The sequence below is a fragment of the Telmatherina bonti genome, assembly GCF_933228915.1.
Source record: "Telmatherina bonti genome assembly, chromosome: 6".
Lineage (NCBI taxonomy): Eukaryota > Metazoa > Chordata > Actinopteri > Atheriniformes > Telmatherinidae > Telmatherina > Telmatherina bonti.
The window spans coordinates 17,031,731-17,047,656 of NC_136624.1; the positions used below are offsets into that span (position 1 = coordinate 17,031,731).

General features: G+C 38.6%; 1 protein-coding gene across 1 annotated transcript; it reads right to left on the bottom strand.

The window, feature by feature from the left end:
• Positions 1-1,701: 1,701 nt before the first annotated feature.
• Positions 1,702-14,234, bottom strand: tomm34 (translocase of outer mitochondrial membrane 34). Its single transcript, XM_079242268.1, has 8 exons — positions 14,028-14,234; positions 11,168-11,311; positions 10,636-10,735; positions 10,395-10,547; positions 9,978-10,150; positions 9,457-9,604; positions 7,757-7,883; positions 1,702-4,921 (listed from the first exon to the last, which is right to left on the bottom strand). Exons 2-8 carry the CDS (start codon positions 11,295-11,297, stop codon positions 4,826-4,828), a joined length of 927 nt encoding a protein of 308 aa, XP_079098394.1. The 5' UTR covers positions 11,298-11,311; positions 14,028-14,234; the 3' UTR covers positions 1,702-4,825.
• Between the last annotated feature and the right edge of the window lie 1,692 nt (positions 14,235-15,926).

Sequence of the window (15,926 nt, forward strand, 5' to 3'; positions counted from 1 at the left end):
AATCATAATATATAAACATTAAAAAATTACTTTAAAATTAGGGTTATTTCTACATAGGTTCTTTCTTTTATTTCCCAGTGTAGGAATTATAAAGAATTCCAGTCCACAAAGACCACTGTCCTGTAGGTTTCAGTTGAAGGGAAAACCTTTAAAACCTGCATGACAAGTGGCACTGAAGAACCAGATTTGGAGCTCCCTGATCAGGTGCTTCCTGTGTAGCCGTTTGTTTTAACACACCCAGTTCCATGAAAAGGATCATAACAGCTTGTCAGGTTCTGCACATCCTTGTTAAAGACCCATGTGTCATGTGTTGGTTGTGCTGAAGCAGGGAAATATCTAAAACCTGCAGAGCAGGGACCCTTAAACGTCTTTCCACTGTATTTGAGCAGCAACCTTGAAAGGAGTTTAAAATCTCCAGATACTTCTGGACCTTTCACTCTTTTAATAAGCAAACAGGACCCACTGTGTCTGAATGCATCACAAGTGTTTACACCCAAGCTGACAGCTGTATACGTGTAATCTAGTCAGCCAGAACATGTCAGTGTTGGCTATGCTGAAAGACCACCTACACATCTGAGTATGCTGCAGGATTTTGATGTTCAAACCAGTGCTGAGTGGGTGTATCTATACCCTATATTGGTGTATAAATGGGAGAAGTGGAATTGGGACGAGTTAGTGAAAGCACAGAACTGTCTGCACTCGTTTTGAAAGCACTGTTGAGAAGACCAGACAGGCTGGTGAAGTTCTGCTCTGTGTGTGTTTAGTTGCAACATGTTATCTTTGCCACTGGGTTCAGCTCCCATCAAGCCTGACTGGTGAGTCAACCTCAGGCTCTGTCTTTAACACATTCACAGTCAATGGGGAGAAGTTCAAAGGTGTGTGCGAAGGTTGAGTCATGCCATAACTTTGGGTGTGGCGTCTGCTGGAGAAGTTAAGTGCTGAGAGCTGCTGTAGCTGGTTTCACTTAAACATTTTGTGCACAAACATTTATCAATCTGAGCTCAAGTCACGTCTGACTTCACTGCCGATAGAAAATATCTTGGTTTTGATTTGAGGAGTTCTGCACCCGAGGAGGCAGACTGAATTATTTAGACAAAGTTGTGAGGCTGCAGAGGTTTGTCTTGAGTGATCTTGGGATATGAAATGATTGAAAGATTCCCCAACAACATTGTCAGAAATGGGCTTCTTACATCAGAGTGTGCACAGATTCATCCTGGAACAATGTGATGAAGATGTGCTGCTCCCACCATTTTCAGTATCCCAGACAAAATGAGTCCATTAGACAAACATGAAAAATCGCTCAAGAAAAAGATCTTATTCATTCATTCATTATGAATTCATTCATTTCAGCCTGAAAATGAGATGAGACTCTTGAAAACAAAGCAGGAAACCGGCAGCCTGTTGGTCTTATACAAGCACAAACCGTCCAGAAATGGTTTACCTCTCATTTAACAGGGGAAATGTTCTGGACTATTTTCATGCACAGAAACTTCCTTGAGCCTCTGCTGGTTGCCTAGCAACTGCTAAGCACCAAGACAGTCTGGTACATCTCCCCTATAAAACCAGTTTTTACAGCGAACATAAAAACAAGACTTGTTTTTTTTATCCTTAATAACGTTACTGAGCCTTATTTAACAGTTGTTCAGCGTCAGCGTTTATCTTCCAACACTTTAAACAGAAAACATGCTTCCTTTAGGTATTTACGCAAGTTTTATTTTCAGTTAAAATACAAGCAGGTGACAAAACATTTTCCAAAATCAACAGAAAAGTTTCTTATTCACGAACAACGTGAGGCTGCAGTCGCAGGTTTACCTGTGCAAACATAGATACGCATGGAAGTGTGCATAAAAAAACGATTGGTATGTTTTCCTGCTGATCTGAGTGGATTTTTGCTGATGGCGTGCAGCAATGGCTGAAATACTGTAGGAAAGAAGAAAATTCTTTACTTTAGAGCTTTACCGTGAATTTTCAAAAACTAAACTTCTGACAAGAATTCCCAAGACCACTAAGAACATTTAAAAAAAAATGTGAACTGATCCACTTTTATTAGGTCAACAATTTGTCTCCAATTTTTGGTCAATTTAGCCTTTTCTATACTTTTTATCATACATATCATACCTGATGCAATTTCTGAGACCCATTGCACCACTTTATAATGAAGCAAAACTGTATGATCAGCTGGCTGACCCCCCCCCTTCCCAATATTTTGTATTTTAATTATTTACCCTCTTTAAATTATAAATGCTCTGGAAAAGAGAAAAAGAATAAGCAGCCTAAATGAAATCAAAATTAAACAACCATGGTTAGCTTTCTAACAAAAACAGTGGAAATTTGGTGTCATCTTTGTGTCCATAGCTCTATAATTAGTTTCTAATTTCAAAAAGACAAAGATACAGCCAGCTGAATGCTCAACTCAGTTGGTAATGGTGGCTACATCCACTTTTTATGAAATCTTTGAAGACATTAGATGCATTTCACAAACCTCTGGGGGAAAAAAATATCTGGAGGTGCATTATTTAGCAGACCTTATTTCACAGCAGCAGGTGAAAAGATTTAGGCAGGCACTTCAGGCAAGATGGAGAAGCTACAGCAGGTTTAGTAGAGACACTTTTAACCACTTTGCACTTAAGTAAATAAAATTAAATTAAAAAAAGATAATCACTGACAAGAATATTGCGTATATATAAAGACCTGTTTTAAGGACGGTACTACTTGGTTCATAAATTTTTTAACAGAGAAAGAATGAACTGATCCCAGAGAGAAATTCTCACTGTCTGGTTGGAGGCAGGACAGTAGGTATAAGCGCCACTTTCTGCTGATCTGAAGACAGCTGAGACAGCGTGTTCGAAGGACTAAAGAAAGATGCTGATCTGCAGTAAAAAATATCCACAATTACAATCTCAAAAGACAAGTAAACCGAGTGCTGCGTGTGAGAAAATGGTTAAAATAAAAAAAAAACACAAAAAACATACAGAATAAACCTTCATGATCATCAGAGATAATGTGCTTGATTCAGATATAAAATGGACAACCAGGTGATCACAACTCCTTGTGACTGACTTCTGGGATTTTTTAAGTTTGAGAATTAGCCGTTTTCTTATTTCACTATAATCTTCAGTGTTAAAAAAAAAAAAAAGACCAATTTAGAAACACTTAACTTCTTAAATTGTATTTAGTAAGAAATACATTTTAAGTTGCCCAAGAAAAAAAAAAAAAAAAAGGAAAAAGTACATTTTCCCACAGTATTTCAGGAGCATTCAGGGTGTTTTCAGGATACTAATCAAGACACCTACACACGACACGTGACACTGTTCAGAGATGGTTATTTATGTTGGAAGGTATGAAGTCTGTCCAGAGAGACATAAAACCTTGAAGATATTTTGACTCAACTTTCAACGTAAAGAAAAAGAGCTTAAGGGTTCACAGGGAGCTTTTACAACCCAGCAGGGAATGTGAAGCTGTAGTCATGACATAACTGAGACTTGCTGTTCAGTAACACACCATGTGGTGAGATTCATGCTTGCACTGAGTTTTTTTTTTTTCTTGGATAGAAATGTTAAACTGACCATTGTACTAGAACCGCCTGCAGGTTCCCAAGCTCTGGGGGTTCTGACCAGTCAGGCAACAGACAGCATTTGGAGTGGAAGGTACTAGGATCTGGCTGAGCTCTATAAGTAGACGGTTTTTGCAGATTGGGTCATCAGACAGTTATTTAAGCACACGGCCTGAGGTGTTCATCCAACTTCTCATCACCTGAAAGTGACAGCCATGTGTGAACAATAGTTTTAGCAGCATAAATGAACAAGATGAGCAGTGGTACTCCACCTGTCGATAGTTTAATCTTGACGCTCACATTGTCTGTGTACAGATTTCCATCATCAATATTGCAACTAGATAAATCCAGTTTGTGACTGAACATGTCTGAAAAAAATTATTTTAAAATGAACATTTCAGTCAGTTCAGTGAGATGGATTGTGCAGAGGAATCGGATTTTAATACGTCAGCTGGAAGCAGATCCTGCATGATGTCACTAGGAGGGTTGTTCGTGAGCTGTTCAAGATTCTTCATTTGTCAAGTTGCAGTGTGAAACAAAAACATGTAAAAAACAAACATATTTAGCCATAACATGAAGGTAGAAAGTTCTATTAAAGTAGAGGTGGAGGGAGGCACTTCACAGATGTATGAGATATGGAGAATTACACGGTGTATGAACTGTTTCACTGATCATGGAAGCAAATGAGGCAAAAGCAGAGAGTAATAGTAAATGTTGGTGGTTTTTCTGAAGGAGACGGGGGATGAAAACATCTTTTCCATCCTCCATTAAACTTGATTGTCTTCACCATCTTTTAGCCAAACTAAAGGAAAACAACCCCTGTAATGTGTGACGGTGTGGTACACCTTCACATTCTCTATGGGATCTCTGAGTGAAGAATTAACTTAATTTTCTAAAGGATGACCATGAAGGTTTATTTTCCATAATACAGGACACATCCACAATTTGAGCTTACATAAATATAACTATATATGTCGAATGAAACTTGCAACTTGAAAACAGATAAATTACAAACATTTCCAAAGCTGAAAATGGTGAAACCTTCATTCCTGACACACCCTGCCGTTAGCGCCAAAACCAGCTGGAGCTGGATTTTCCAGAAGCAGTCAAAGTAGCTTATGGGAAACGCAGCCTTTTTGGTTTTTTGCCTCAAAGCAGGCCGTATTGTGTCACTGTTTGGATTCTTTGCATCACCTGACTTTGACATAACATCACCGATTTTTGTCTAGAGTCTCTCTGAACACAGCTGCCTCCAGAGTCTCCATGCTGCTCTTATTTCTTCACTTCCTGCAGCAGCTTCAGAGCGGCTGTGTTCTTTGGTTCCACTTTCAGCAGGCCGTTCAGATCGTCCACACAGGCCTTGATGTCCTGCATGGACAATGAAAGGAGGATGGGGTAAATAGCTGACTTTTACATGAAACAGTTTGCAGCTACAAAGCCAGAAGTGTGAGCTGGAGTATGCTGCAGTTCTCTGTGGGGCTGCAGGGGGCAGCAGAGTGCTGAACATAGTCAAGTAACACCTTTCACTTTTTAGAACACAATCTTTGTGCTTCCTCAGTTTAGTTACTTTTTCTTTCCAACTAATCAATTTGAAACTGAACTGATTATGTGCACATATGATGTGTTCTCATTTAAATGTTTTTGTGCTAAACATGTCAAATTGCCACTGTATTTTAAAAACATTTATCACAATTATCCAGAATAATTTAACTAATGTACATATACATATGTGTATGCATGCGGACAAATATATACCAAACAGAAGGGACTAGAAGGGGCACTGAACTGTTTGGAGTTGAAAAAAAAACATCTGGTTCTGCAGAGCTGAGTTGCATGAAGTGATCCCTAAGAAGACTTTGTTCTGATCACTATATTATATATCACTATATTATACATTATATACAAATATTTTTCATTTTATTATATAATGCCTTCTGTTCAGCTCTAGAAACTTCTTTAAACACTAAAAAGCTTCACTGTTAATGAATCAAATAGGTTACTTTGCATACATGAAGGCAGGTTTATGTCGGTTTCACCTGAAAAAAGCAGATTTTAATTTTTTTTTAAATTGCAGGCCCTTCAGCTGTCATATCACAATGTGATAAAATGCTGGTTTTTGGGGGAACAATCGTGAGACTGTTGAAGAACTAAATATTCTCAAAGTTTTCTGTTGCAGCAGAAACTGACTTCATAAAGCTTTGTACAGACATTGCAACGAGCAGCGTTGAACCATGAAGAAAAAGTTGAACAATGCTCCATTCTTACTGCTGGGTTTGTCTTAAAACACAGCAGAGATGAATAGATATTATCCAAATTTGTACCACCTCTCTGTCTTTTTCTCCACAAATCATCCTCCCAAAACTGATACAGAAAGTTATGACTGTGGTCGAACATAAAATGAAAAAGAAAAATAAAAACATACTTTATAATAATAATGGACTTGACTAAGCCTCACACTGGACATGCATACACTCACTGTTGATGATTCACTGTGTTGTGTTGAGGATGTTAAGAATTGTCCATAATTTACAGCACTTTGTTCAGCGTTTCTTCATTCATGAACAATTAGCTCCCAGCAGATGGCCGCAAAGCTGACTGCACTCTCAACAACAGCCATAAAGATGTGCAACATCTTAGCGCAAACACTCAATGATCTCAGCTGCCTTAAAAAGTGGAGTCTACTTTGTCCCTGCTTGTCGATGCAAGCTGGGACATTTCCAGTCTAGTCTGCTGTCTAGCCTTTGTTCAGTTCTTTCCCCCCTGAAGTCCACAATTATCTTGTTTAGTTTGGAACAGGTCAGGATGGTTTCCACAACACTGGACTGTTTTCTGACTCGGACCTGTGTTGAAAAGATGCAGAAAAATCCAACATCAATTCTTTTGAGCAGGTTTTAGGAACCCAGGAGCTAACACCATCTGGACCTGCAGCCTCGTTCCAGTTCAGCTTCTCCAGTTGTTTCTTCAACTGACTCCAGGAGACCGACAGGCCAGAGATGGAGGCAGAGGAGGTCCTAGTAGGTGCAGAGGGAGAAAAGTCTCATGGCCATGACTGAGCTGCAGGGTGACAGAGTAGGGCTATGACAGGAAAGCTGTGGGTTCATGGAGGGTCTGTGGTCTGAATGCAGGGTGTCAGCCGATCATTAGCCATGTCCATGATATCCTCTCCATGTGCTTCACAGAGGACATTCCAGTCTGTGGCCTCAAAACACCCTGTCAGAGCATCTTCAGCTTTATTAGGTTTTAATGATCTTCTGACTGGTTGCTGCTGAACAATGGGCTTGTTGGTGGAGGTCAGAAGAACTCGATAATTGTTTAATCTTTTGAAAGGAAGCATAGCAGAGGAGCTACACACATCTTTTTTTTTTATTACATTTATTCATGTTCATTTTATTTTGTTTGTTCATTATCTTTGCATTAAAGAGATTCAATATCTTATTTTCTCTGGTGGAGAAGCGAACAAATTGTTGGAAGGCTGGCAAAGTTGCAGAGACAGAGACGTTTAGGTCTCCAGAGCTCACAGTGACTGTGTTGGGATGATGGATTTGGTGCAAATCAACAGAGCTTATGACATCACAGGCTGTGTCTGCAGTGGTACCAGGCAGGATAGAAACCGCTACCAGAATGACACAGGTAAACTCTCATGGTAAATAATGATGAAAACTCACAGCTAACAGTCTTGCGCATCTTGTGCAGATGCTCTCGTGCACAGTGACATACCCAGGATGGCACTTACAGAACAATGCAATTCCAGCTGTATAGCTTTCTGTTGACCTTATTGCAGTCTGCTTGTACAGTCTTAAAGCGCTGTACAGGTACAGTAGAGTCCAGGATGTGTTCATGTTCTGCTAAAGTACAGAGTACTGAATTGCCAGTTTTCATTTTAAGACCATGTTGATATTTCATTAGCTGCTCAAACTTCTCCATTTTTCCATTTTAACCATGCAAAACTGGAACACAAAAAGCAGAGAAGTGGCTTAAGATTGACTATTTTTATTTACTGGTAGTCACAGTTCCATCTTGCCATCTTTTACATCTCAGACCTCATAACACCAAGCTGTTGGAGCATGCTGTGTTTTCTCTTAGTGTTCCTAACATCAGAAATGATTGGCTCATCCACCATGAAACCTCAGCACACTAAAGCACAAAGTCGCTCTGCATGGGACACAGACTGAAGTCTTGATGACAAAGATGACAAGTTCTTACCTTCAGCTCCTTGTGAGCCTGAGCCCTCCTGTACAGAGCCTTGACGTTGCTGCTGTCAATCATTAGAGCCTCCTCGCAATCTCTGACGGCATCTTTGTACTGCTTCACTGACAGGTAGCACAGCGCTCTGATCACACACTCACACACACACACACACACACACACACACACACACACACACACACACACACACACACACACACACACACACACACACTGTAAACTACAATCAAAAAGCTTCTCTTTGGCTGCATTATGTGCCACATTTACGGGTGCTCAAACAGCCATTAATATCAAATTATTTTTAAATCCACACAGACTGAGTTTGCTGGAGGATTCTCCTGCTTTCTGGCACGTTAGTCAGCAAGTATATTCTCAGCCTTAGTTTGGACACTACTTCAGTGTTTCCGTCTGCCTCCAAGCCACTGCTGAACATCAGGAGCAGATTTTCGGCCAATCAGTTCAGATGGCTTCACACAGATTGGGGGGAGGCGGCAAAGGTAAAAAATTTAAACCAATTCTTATCCGTTCCATGAAAAACTCCTAAAATTACTGGGGATAAACGATAACCACATATGAGCAAAGTCCCCCATAATCCACATTTTACTATCTATTCCAGGTTTACAGTCTTAAGCGGTTTATCCTATTGGATGTCTGTGTGCCAGTCACAATCTCAAACCAACAGGTAACGCATCATAAAACTGCTAATCTGGGCCAATCAGAGCACACACACAGTCTCTGCCTTTACTGGCTTTTTAATCATACATTCATTCTTCATTGAGCTCAGGTAAGGAGGGAATGCACACAAAATATGCAAACAGGACATTCATGGAGTTAAAATTCCCACACCTACACTTGTGAAACGCTGCATGCACCAGTACGACAGCTGCACTCAAAACATTTCTGGTTGCACACTGTAGCCCTGCTCACATACAAAATGCTTCTTAAAACACCACTAATAAAAGCAATAAGCCTGTGGGAATGTGTTTTATAATACTGATTTGACTTGTGACTTGCTCAATTTGGTCTGAATTTATTCCCATTTCTGCTTTATCTGAGAACAACAATGCTGGGATTCCTCTTGTTCTCTTCAGCGATAAACTTGTTCTCCATGCACCATATGGTTTTATGTCCAGCCTGCAGCTCTACAGAGGTAAAGCGTCAACATATTTCTCTGATATCCGAAGCATCATAACAGCTGCTAAACCTGCCGACAACATTAACGGTGAAAAGTGTCTGACTGGTTGATTTTGGAACCGAGTCCACCAGTCATTTTTGATGTGGTCATGCGATAGTTGACAAAAGCTGACTGATAGTTTTATTTTCTAATGCTGACGTCCAGCTCCGTTACTCTAGTCTGAAGGACTTATTGAGGATTGTATTTTTTTTTCCAATTTAAAATTTTTTTCTCTCACTTTTGTTTTATGCCACAAGTTTTCCCCAGGATAGCTTTAGCTGCATGTGTAGCTTACCATCACCAGAATGTGAAAGTGGAGCAAATTACCTATGAATTCAATGTTATTCGTGTGTTCAACACAGCATCATTAATGCCATATTCCAAATATTCTGATGCATTTTCAGTGTGCCCACACAGCAGTCCTATTGTCTGCTGGTTATATATTTAAAAAGACAAAGAGATGCAATAAACAGTAAAAAAAAAAAAAAAAAAAAAAGAAAGGACAAGTGAGATGGCGGCTCACCGATTGGTGTATGTCGTCGCCTCTGTCGGGTTGTGTTTGAGGCTCTGGCTGTACTTCTCTATGGCCTTCTTATGCTCTCCTTTCTTAACCAGAGCGTTGCCCTCTTCTTTAAGAGCTTGAGCTTTCTTTATGTCTTTATCACTGGGAGCTGATAAGAAGGGCATGCCGGGGAGAAATGGGTGAAAAGGAAACATTTAAATCAGGATTACATGAATTGCTTAAAGTGGCTGTTGAATAATCTGCACAGAGAAAGAAAAGATAGAAAAAGAGCATTTAAAAAAAATCATATTAACATCCCAGATTTGCTTGGGTGCGTGTGTTCAGCAGTCTTTGAGGTGCATACTCGGAGAACATTCACAACTTGTAGGCTGCGCTCCAGTGCGCACCATATACAGAAACTGCAGAAGACATCAAAAGATGTCTTTGGCAGCCAGTAAGTTAACGTAAAGAGTTGCCACTTTCCTGATAAAAAAGAACTATTTTCATGCGAGTGTTTGTTAAAAAAGCTTAAGACTGCGTACCAGCTTTCTTAGTTTTCTTGATGCCATTCTGCTGGGGTGCAGGTTTTGTTTGTGGAGCGTTGGCTGCAGCTTGTTGGACAAATTTCTCCCTCACAGACAGAGGAACAGTGGGGATGGGAGGAAGTTTTTCCCTCCAAGTCGGGCCGTCGGCCTCCGTGAGAGCCTTTGTCATTCTGAGGAACAGTTTAAGAAACAACACACAGGAAAGAAAACATCTGGGTTTTATTTACACATGAAAAAGAGAGGCTAAGACAGCAGTTTTCATAATTAAATTTGAAAAATAACAAACATTAACACACATCCCAGTGATGATGGTCAAGGAAAAGAATAAAGAAATAATCATATCCCAGAGTAAAATTATCTTTTTGTGGGTCTATCTTCTTATGCAGATAACATGAACATGGCCAGTTAACAGACCTGTTGGTCCCATCGTGAGCAGCTGCTATGTTGCAGTCAATCTGCAGAGCAGTTTTGTAGTCTACGTAAGCCTGCCTGTAACGCTCCAGAGCTTCATAGGCTGCAGCACGACGAAGCAGAGACTTCACATTGAATGGGAACAGTTCCAGAGACCTGAAGGGAATCAAGCACAGATGACAAGCATGACATTTTGTGAGCATTTGACATGCAAGACTGTAAAGATGTAAATAAAAACACTTACATATCACAGTCCTTCACACAGTCAGCACAGTTACCGTCTTTCAGGTAGCTAGCTGCGCGGTTTGAGTATAAAATGCCCAAATCCTCTGGATTCTTTTTACCTTAACAGAAAAAAATAAATAAATTTACCACTTGAAAGATAAGACTGTTGTTAAACATGAGGGTTTTTCTCTGTGCTGGAAACACTATTAGTGAGGGGGCATACAGGGGGGCATACGTCAAGCCAAAACTGCAAAAGTACAATTGTCTTAAAGCACTTCTAAGATGGAGTCCAAGGCTACAATAATTGATTTGTTATAGTAACTGCTGCTGCATCAGCATCTATACTACACATATCTGTAAGCATCCAAAAATATAAAGATAATAGAAAGTAAAAAAAATAAAAAAAAGAAGCAACAATTCCAGCTGTACCAACTTTAGTTTGCCAAGTTCTCAGCTTTGTTTGACATTTCAGACTTCAAAAAAAGTGTTACAGCTTTAGTCAAAATTCCTTAAAATGTACTACTTGATTGTTACAGGTAAATAATACTTACTGAGCTTGTCCAGTTCCTTGATGGCCTGGCTGTACAGACGAGTGGCCTCTCCATACTGGCCAGCCTTGAAACTTTCATTACCAGCTTGTTTCAACTCGGTCCAGGACTTTGCTTTCTGTTTCTGAGGCATGGCGTCTTCTTTAGCTTTTATGGAAAGATAAGAAAATTCAGTGAAGGAAATTAAGTTTGTCAGCTGAATATAGCGTTAAACTCTTTTAAGACACACTGAAGGCTTCTACGCACAGCAAATGAATGTGGGTATACACAGTTGTGTCCAAGCTAAATAAAAATATTGCTCTACTAAATTTGAGCCAATGCTCCTCTTAATGTGTGCCACTGTTTAAAGTAAAGCTGTACATATCCAGTGTATGCAAACCAAATCCATAAAAGGCAAGCAAGCGCATGACAGCAAAATTAAGTGAAACTCGTGTTCTACCTCAAACAAAAAGAGCCCCTTTTCAGTCTTTGTCAAAAATGATTTCCTCTGAATAAGACATTTCCATGAACACTTACACTTGTCTCACTAAAGTGAGTACACCCTTAACATTTCAGCAACAATTTTACTACATCTCCTAAGAGGACAATCTTATGGAAATGAAACTTCGATTTAACTTGAAGTAGTCTGTGTGCAACTTGTAAAGCAGTATGGATTTACTGTTCCCTCATCACACAGCCACTTTTGTATAAAAAGCTGGCAATACAAGTGAGTACACCTCACAATGAACTGTCCACATTGTACCCAATCTGTCAATATTAAGTGGGGACACCACTGTTACCAACCACAGCTTTCATCCTGTTGGGCATTGAGTTCACCACAGCTGCACAGGCTGATACTGGAATCTTGCTCCAGTCTCCTATGACTACATCACAGAGCTGATGGATCATAGATAACTTGTGCAGCAGGCACATTTGGCAGGCAAGTATTTCTTACAAGACCTGATGTCTTGTAAGAAATACTACTCTTTAATAGATGTTTAAGTGATAATGTTATAAAATTAGTGATCGTATAAGAACAGTGTTTAACATTAATGTAGCCTAGTGCAGTGTTTGTCAACCACTGTGCCGTGGCACACTAGTGTGCCATGAGAGATTATCAGGTGTGCCTTGAGAAATTGCCCAATTTCATCTCATTGGTCAAAAAAGCAGCTCTGTGTTCATCCAAACAGGCCCCGGTGAAAGATAATAAAATTACTTCTTCTTGTGTTTATCTGATTTCTATTTAAGAGGCTTTGACTTGATGGACTTTATATTAATAATATGGATTTTTTTAAAAAAATGGTTTGTGGTGTGCCTTGTGATTTTTCAGTGAAAATAAGTGTGCCTTGGTTCAAAAAAGGTTGAAAAACACTGGCCTAGTGGTTCAGCTGACAATAGCAACCACCTCACATACCACCCACTGTCTATCAATAATTCCCATCTGGAATAGCGCCACAACCTGTAACCAAAACATCAAGCAATTATGGTGCCTTGAATCACTTTGCTTCTGCTTCTTTATGTTATAGCTGCTTTAACCAGGTTGATTTGTGTAATTTCAATATTTTTTCTATTACCTGATGTGTATGGTTTTGTTTTTTTGTTTTTTGTTTTTTTTATTTCTCAAATTTATACCATCAAATTTCTCACAAATAAGAATTCACAACCAATTTATTCATCTATGTGCCTTAAGTAATATAGATGAAAAAGTAATTATGTTTACAACCTGCAACATTAAATAAATGAATAACCACATGCAACATCTTAGAGACGTTCTTCACCCAGGTTTTGTTGTTGTTGTTTTGTCCATTAACATTTTAATCATTGTCTTATAAGGCCTAATATAATCTGATGTAATAGATCAACTTTGTAAACTCCAAATTTTAAAATGCAGAAATGCATCAAGAAATGTACGTTTTTAGTTTGCAGTTGTATATTAAATATGCATATACAAGCAAATGTGCTTAATTCTAACACAAGTCTGACACAATGTATTCAGCAAGAAGTAGAGTAGCTGTTCCTCAATCCTGGTCCTCAGGACCCCCTTCCATACATGTTTTGTAGGTAACCCTACTTTAACAAACCAGAATTAAATGAATAGCTTGTTAACAGACTTGCAAACAATTTGATGCGAAAGTTTATTAATGTCAATCAAGTGTCTTGGAGCAGGATCACATCTAAGACATGCAGGGCAGTGGGTCCCGAGGACCAGAATTATGAAACACTGCATTAAACCACCTTGTGTGCAGTGGCTGGCATAAACATTGCGGTAAATGTGCACATTAAATGCGCATTTCAGCTCAATATTTAATAAATATCCCCGGTAATTTTTTTATTGTTATCCCTGAGAATCCGTTAAGAAAAATTTCTTACTGGAGATTATATGGACTCCATATAAAATATATATAGCAACAGTTTCCAGTTTTAACTACACAGTATTGTGTCGTTTAAATGAGTTGGCTGATCTATAGTTTCTTGTAACAGTTTCAGTTTTTGCAAGCCATGATAACCTGCATTATTTGTTGTTTACATGACCCACAACCGTAGGAAAATAAATAAATGTAAGCTTTTTACATAATGATACAAACAGGTGACTTATACTAGCTAGTTTGGAAAAAGCTAAAAACCAGTTTCGCCAACGTATAACATTAGCTTAACCGGCTATGTTTAAATAATATATCATATTGTTAATAGCAGTTCAAATTTATTGCGTTTATAAGCCCAATGTAACCATATTTGCATAACGCTTCCAAAGTACGACATTTTCTAATCGAGCTTTACTTTTGCTCATGTTAGCTGCTATGCTAGCTAGCTTAAATAGTTCGGCTATTTCTAATGGAACACGGATGGCGTGCTAACTAGCCATGCTAATGTTAGCATTTCTTACCGGCTGATGATGACTCCGAGTCTTCCTCTTCGCAACACTGTCAAAGCGACTACCGACACCTGCAACTGTCCGTACCTGTGACCGCAGCTAATATTAACATTCCTTCAAGCACAGGTGTTGTCCTGGTTGTTAAGAGACACGAGGCTAGACTCTGTCCAGCGAAGGTTTTATATAAAGAAGCAGGCAGGGAGCATGCCGGTAGGATCTAGTAACTTCTCAGTTGCGTTTAGGACGTGGATCTGGTGGGGGATACTGTACGTATCGGTTTCGCTTCATTTAGACGTTGCGTTCAAGTACTTTTTAAACTGTGGGACTTATAAACAGTTGGAGCACACTTTGACCGTATTCCCATCAACGAGAGACAAAATGAAACATTTACAACACAAAATTGAAAAAGAAACCTCAACTGCAGTTGCTCTCAGACTGATAAGAATGCTTCAAGCAAAAATGAAAAAGTTTGATATTACAGAGCTGTATTAGTATTATGTAATTATGTATGATGCAATCACGTTTTGCATTGAAACATTTAGTTTTTACCTCCAGAAAATAAGTTTAAAAAATGTCCATATTTTGTGATTTTGTATAGCACAGGGTAAAAGTGCGCTATAAGTTAAAAACCATGTTTGTAAAGAACAGGCCTCAATATATTTTGGAAGGACAGCATGGAAAAATTATTTAAATAAGATGGATTACTTAGGATAAGTGCGATAACTAAAATTCACCTGCAAATTGACCAGAAATGGCCCCAATCTGGAGTCTTTGAACACCACCTTGCTCTTACAACATTTCTTGCTATCCATGTGCATTACACAGAGATCATGTACACTTCTGCTTTGCATAGCACTTGTCTGTCATGTAACTGAGCAATCAGTGACAAAAGTGGTCCGGATTAGATGTAAAGTTATATAATCATACATGATATCATCAGATTAATTATACATGAGCATCACTGTGTAGGCAGACTGTGACTACTTTTCCTGCACTGCAGCTCATTTCCAAAAGTGCCAAAAATTTGCCAAAACCTCCCTTGTAATGGATCAAAAACGTCCTTAAGCAGTCATCATACAAAACATATCTTGATACTATCTGCATATTTTTATACTGTTTTTGTAAACCGAAAACGGAACATTGGCAATAAAAAGTAAACGTATTAATCAATCTGTATGATAGAAGTGACTGCTAATCACATCAGTAAACATGGTTGGGCATTATTAGATTTATGGTACGTTTCTGCTGCAAGGAGTCCACTGGGAATGATTTCTTCAATATTTAATATATTGTTTCATAGCTTAAACCAAAAGCTTAGTATGTAAACTAGTTGTGTTTTTTGTTTCTGATTTAATCTGCATAAAATAGTTTCTGGAAACAACTGCTAAATGAATTGATAAAAACAGAAAGTGAATATCTTCCATTGAAATGAAGTGGAAATGTACTGACACTCAAGTACAACATAGTTTAGATAAATGGGAGCTACAGCTACACTAAATAAAAACCTTTCCTGTGATTAACAACAAAATTGAACCTTACCGTTTTTATCACACCCAAGATTCAGTTTTCAATGTAAACACAAGACTGAGAAAGTATCATAATACCTGATAATAAATATCGTATTTTAATAAACCGATTTTTAAGTGTTTGTTGAATTCAACAAGGTTTGCTTTCCCTTTTAGATGAAGATTTGTTTTTACGATTTTTTGAAAAGACACGAATGCATCACCACATAAAGCGCACCAGTTGGTCAGTTTCTATTTTAAAGCAGAGAAAGTTAAGCGTCAACATGATAATCTCGCGTTATTATCTCGCGTTATTACAACTTTTATATAGGAACTTGGGTCATTTAGCTTTAATTAGGTTTTTTTAATCACCCTCATGACTGAGTTATTTTCAATTAATATTTTT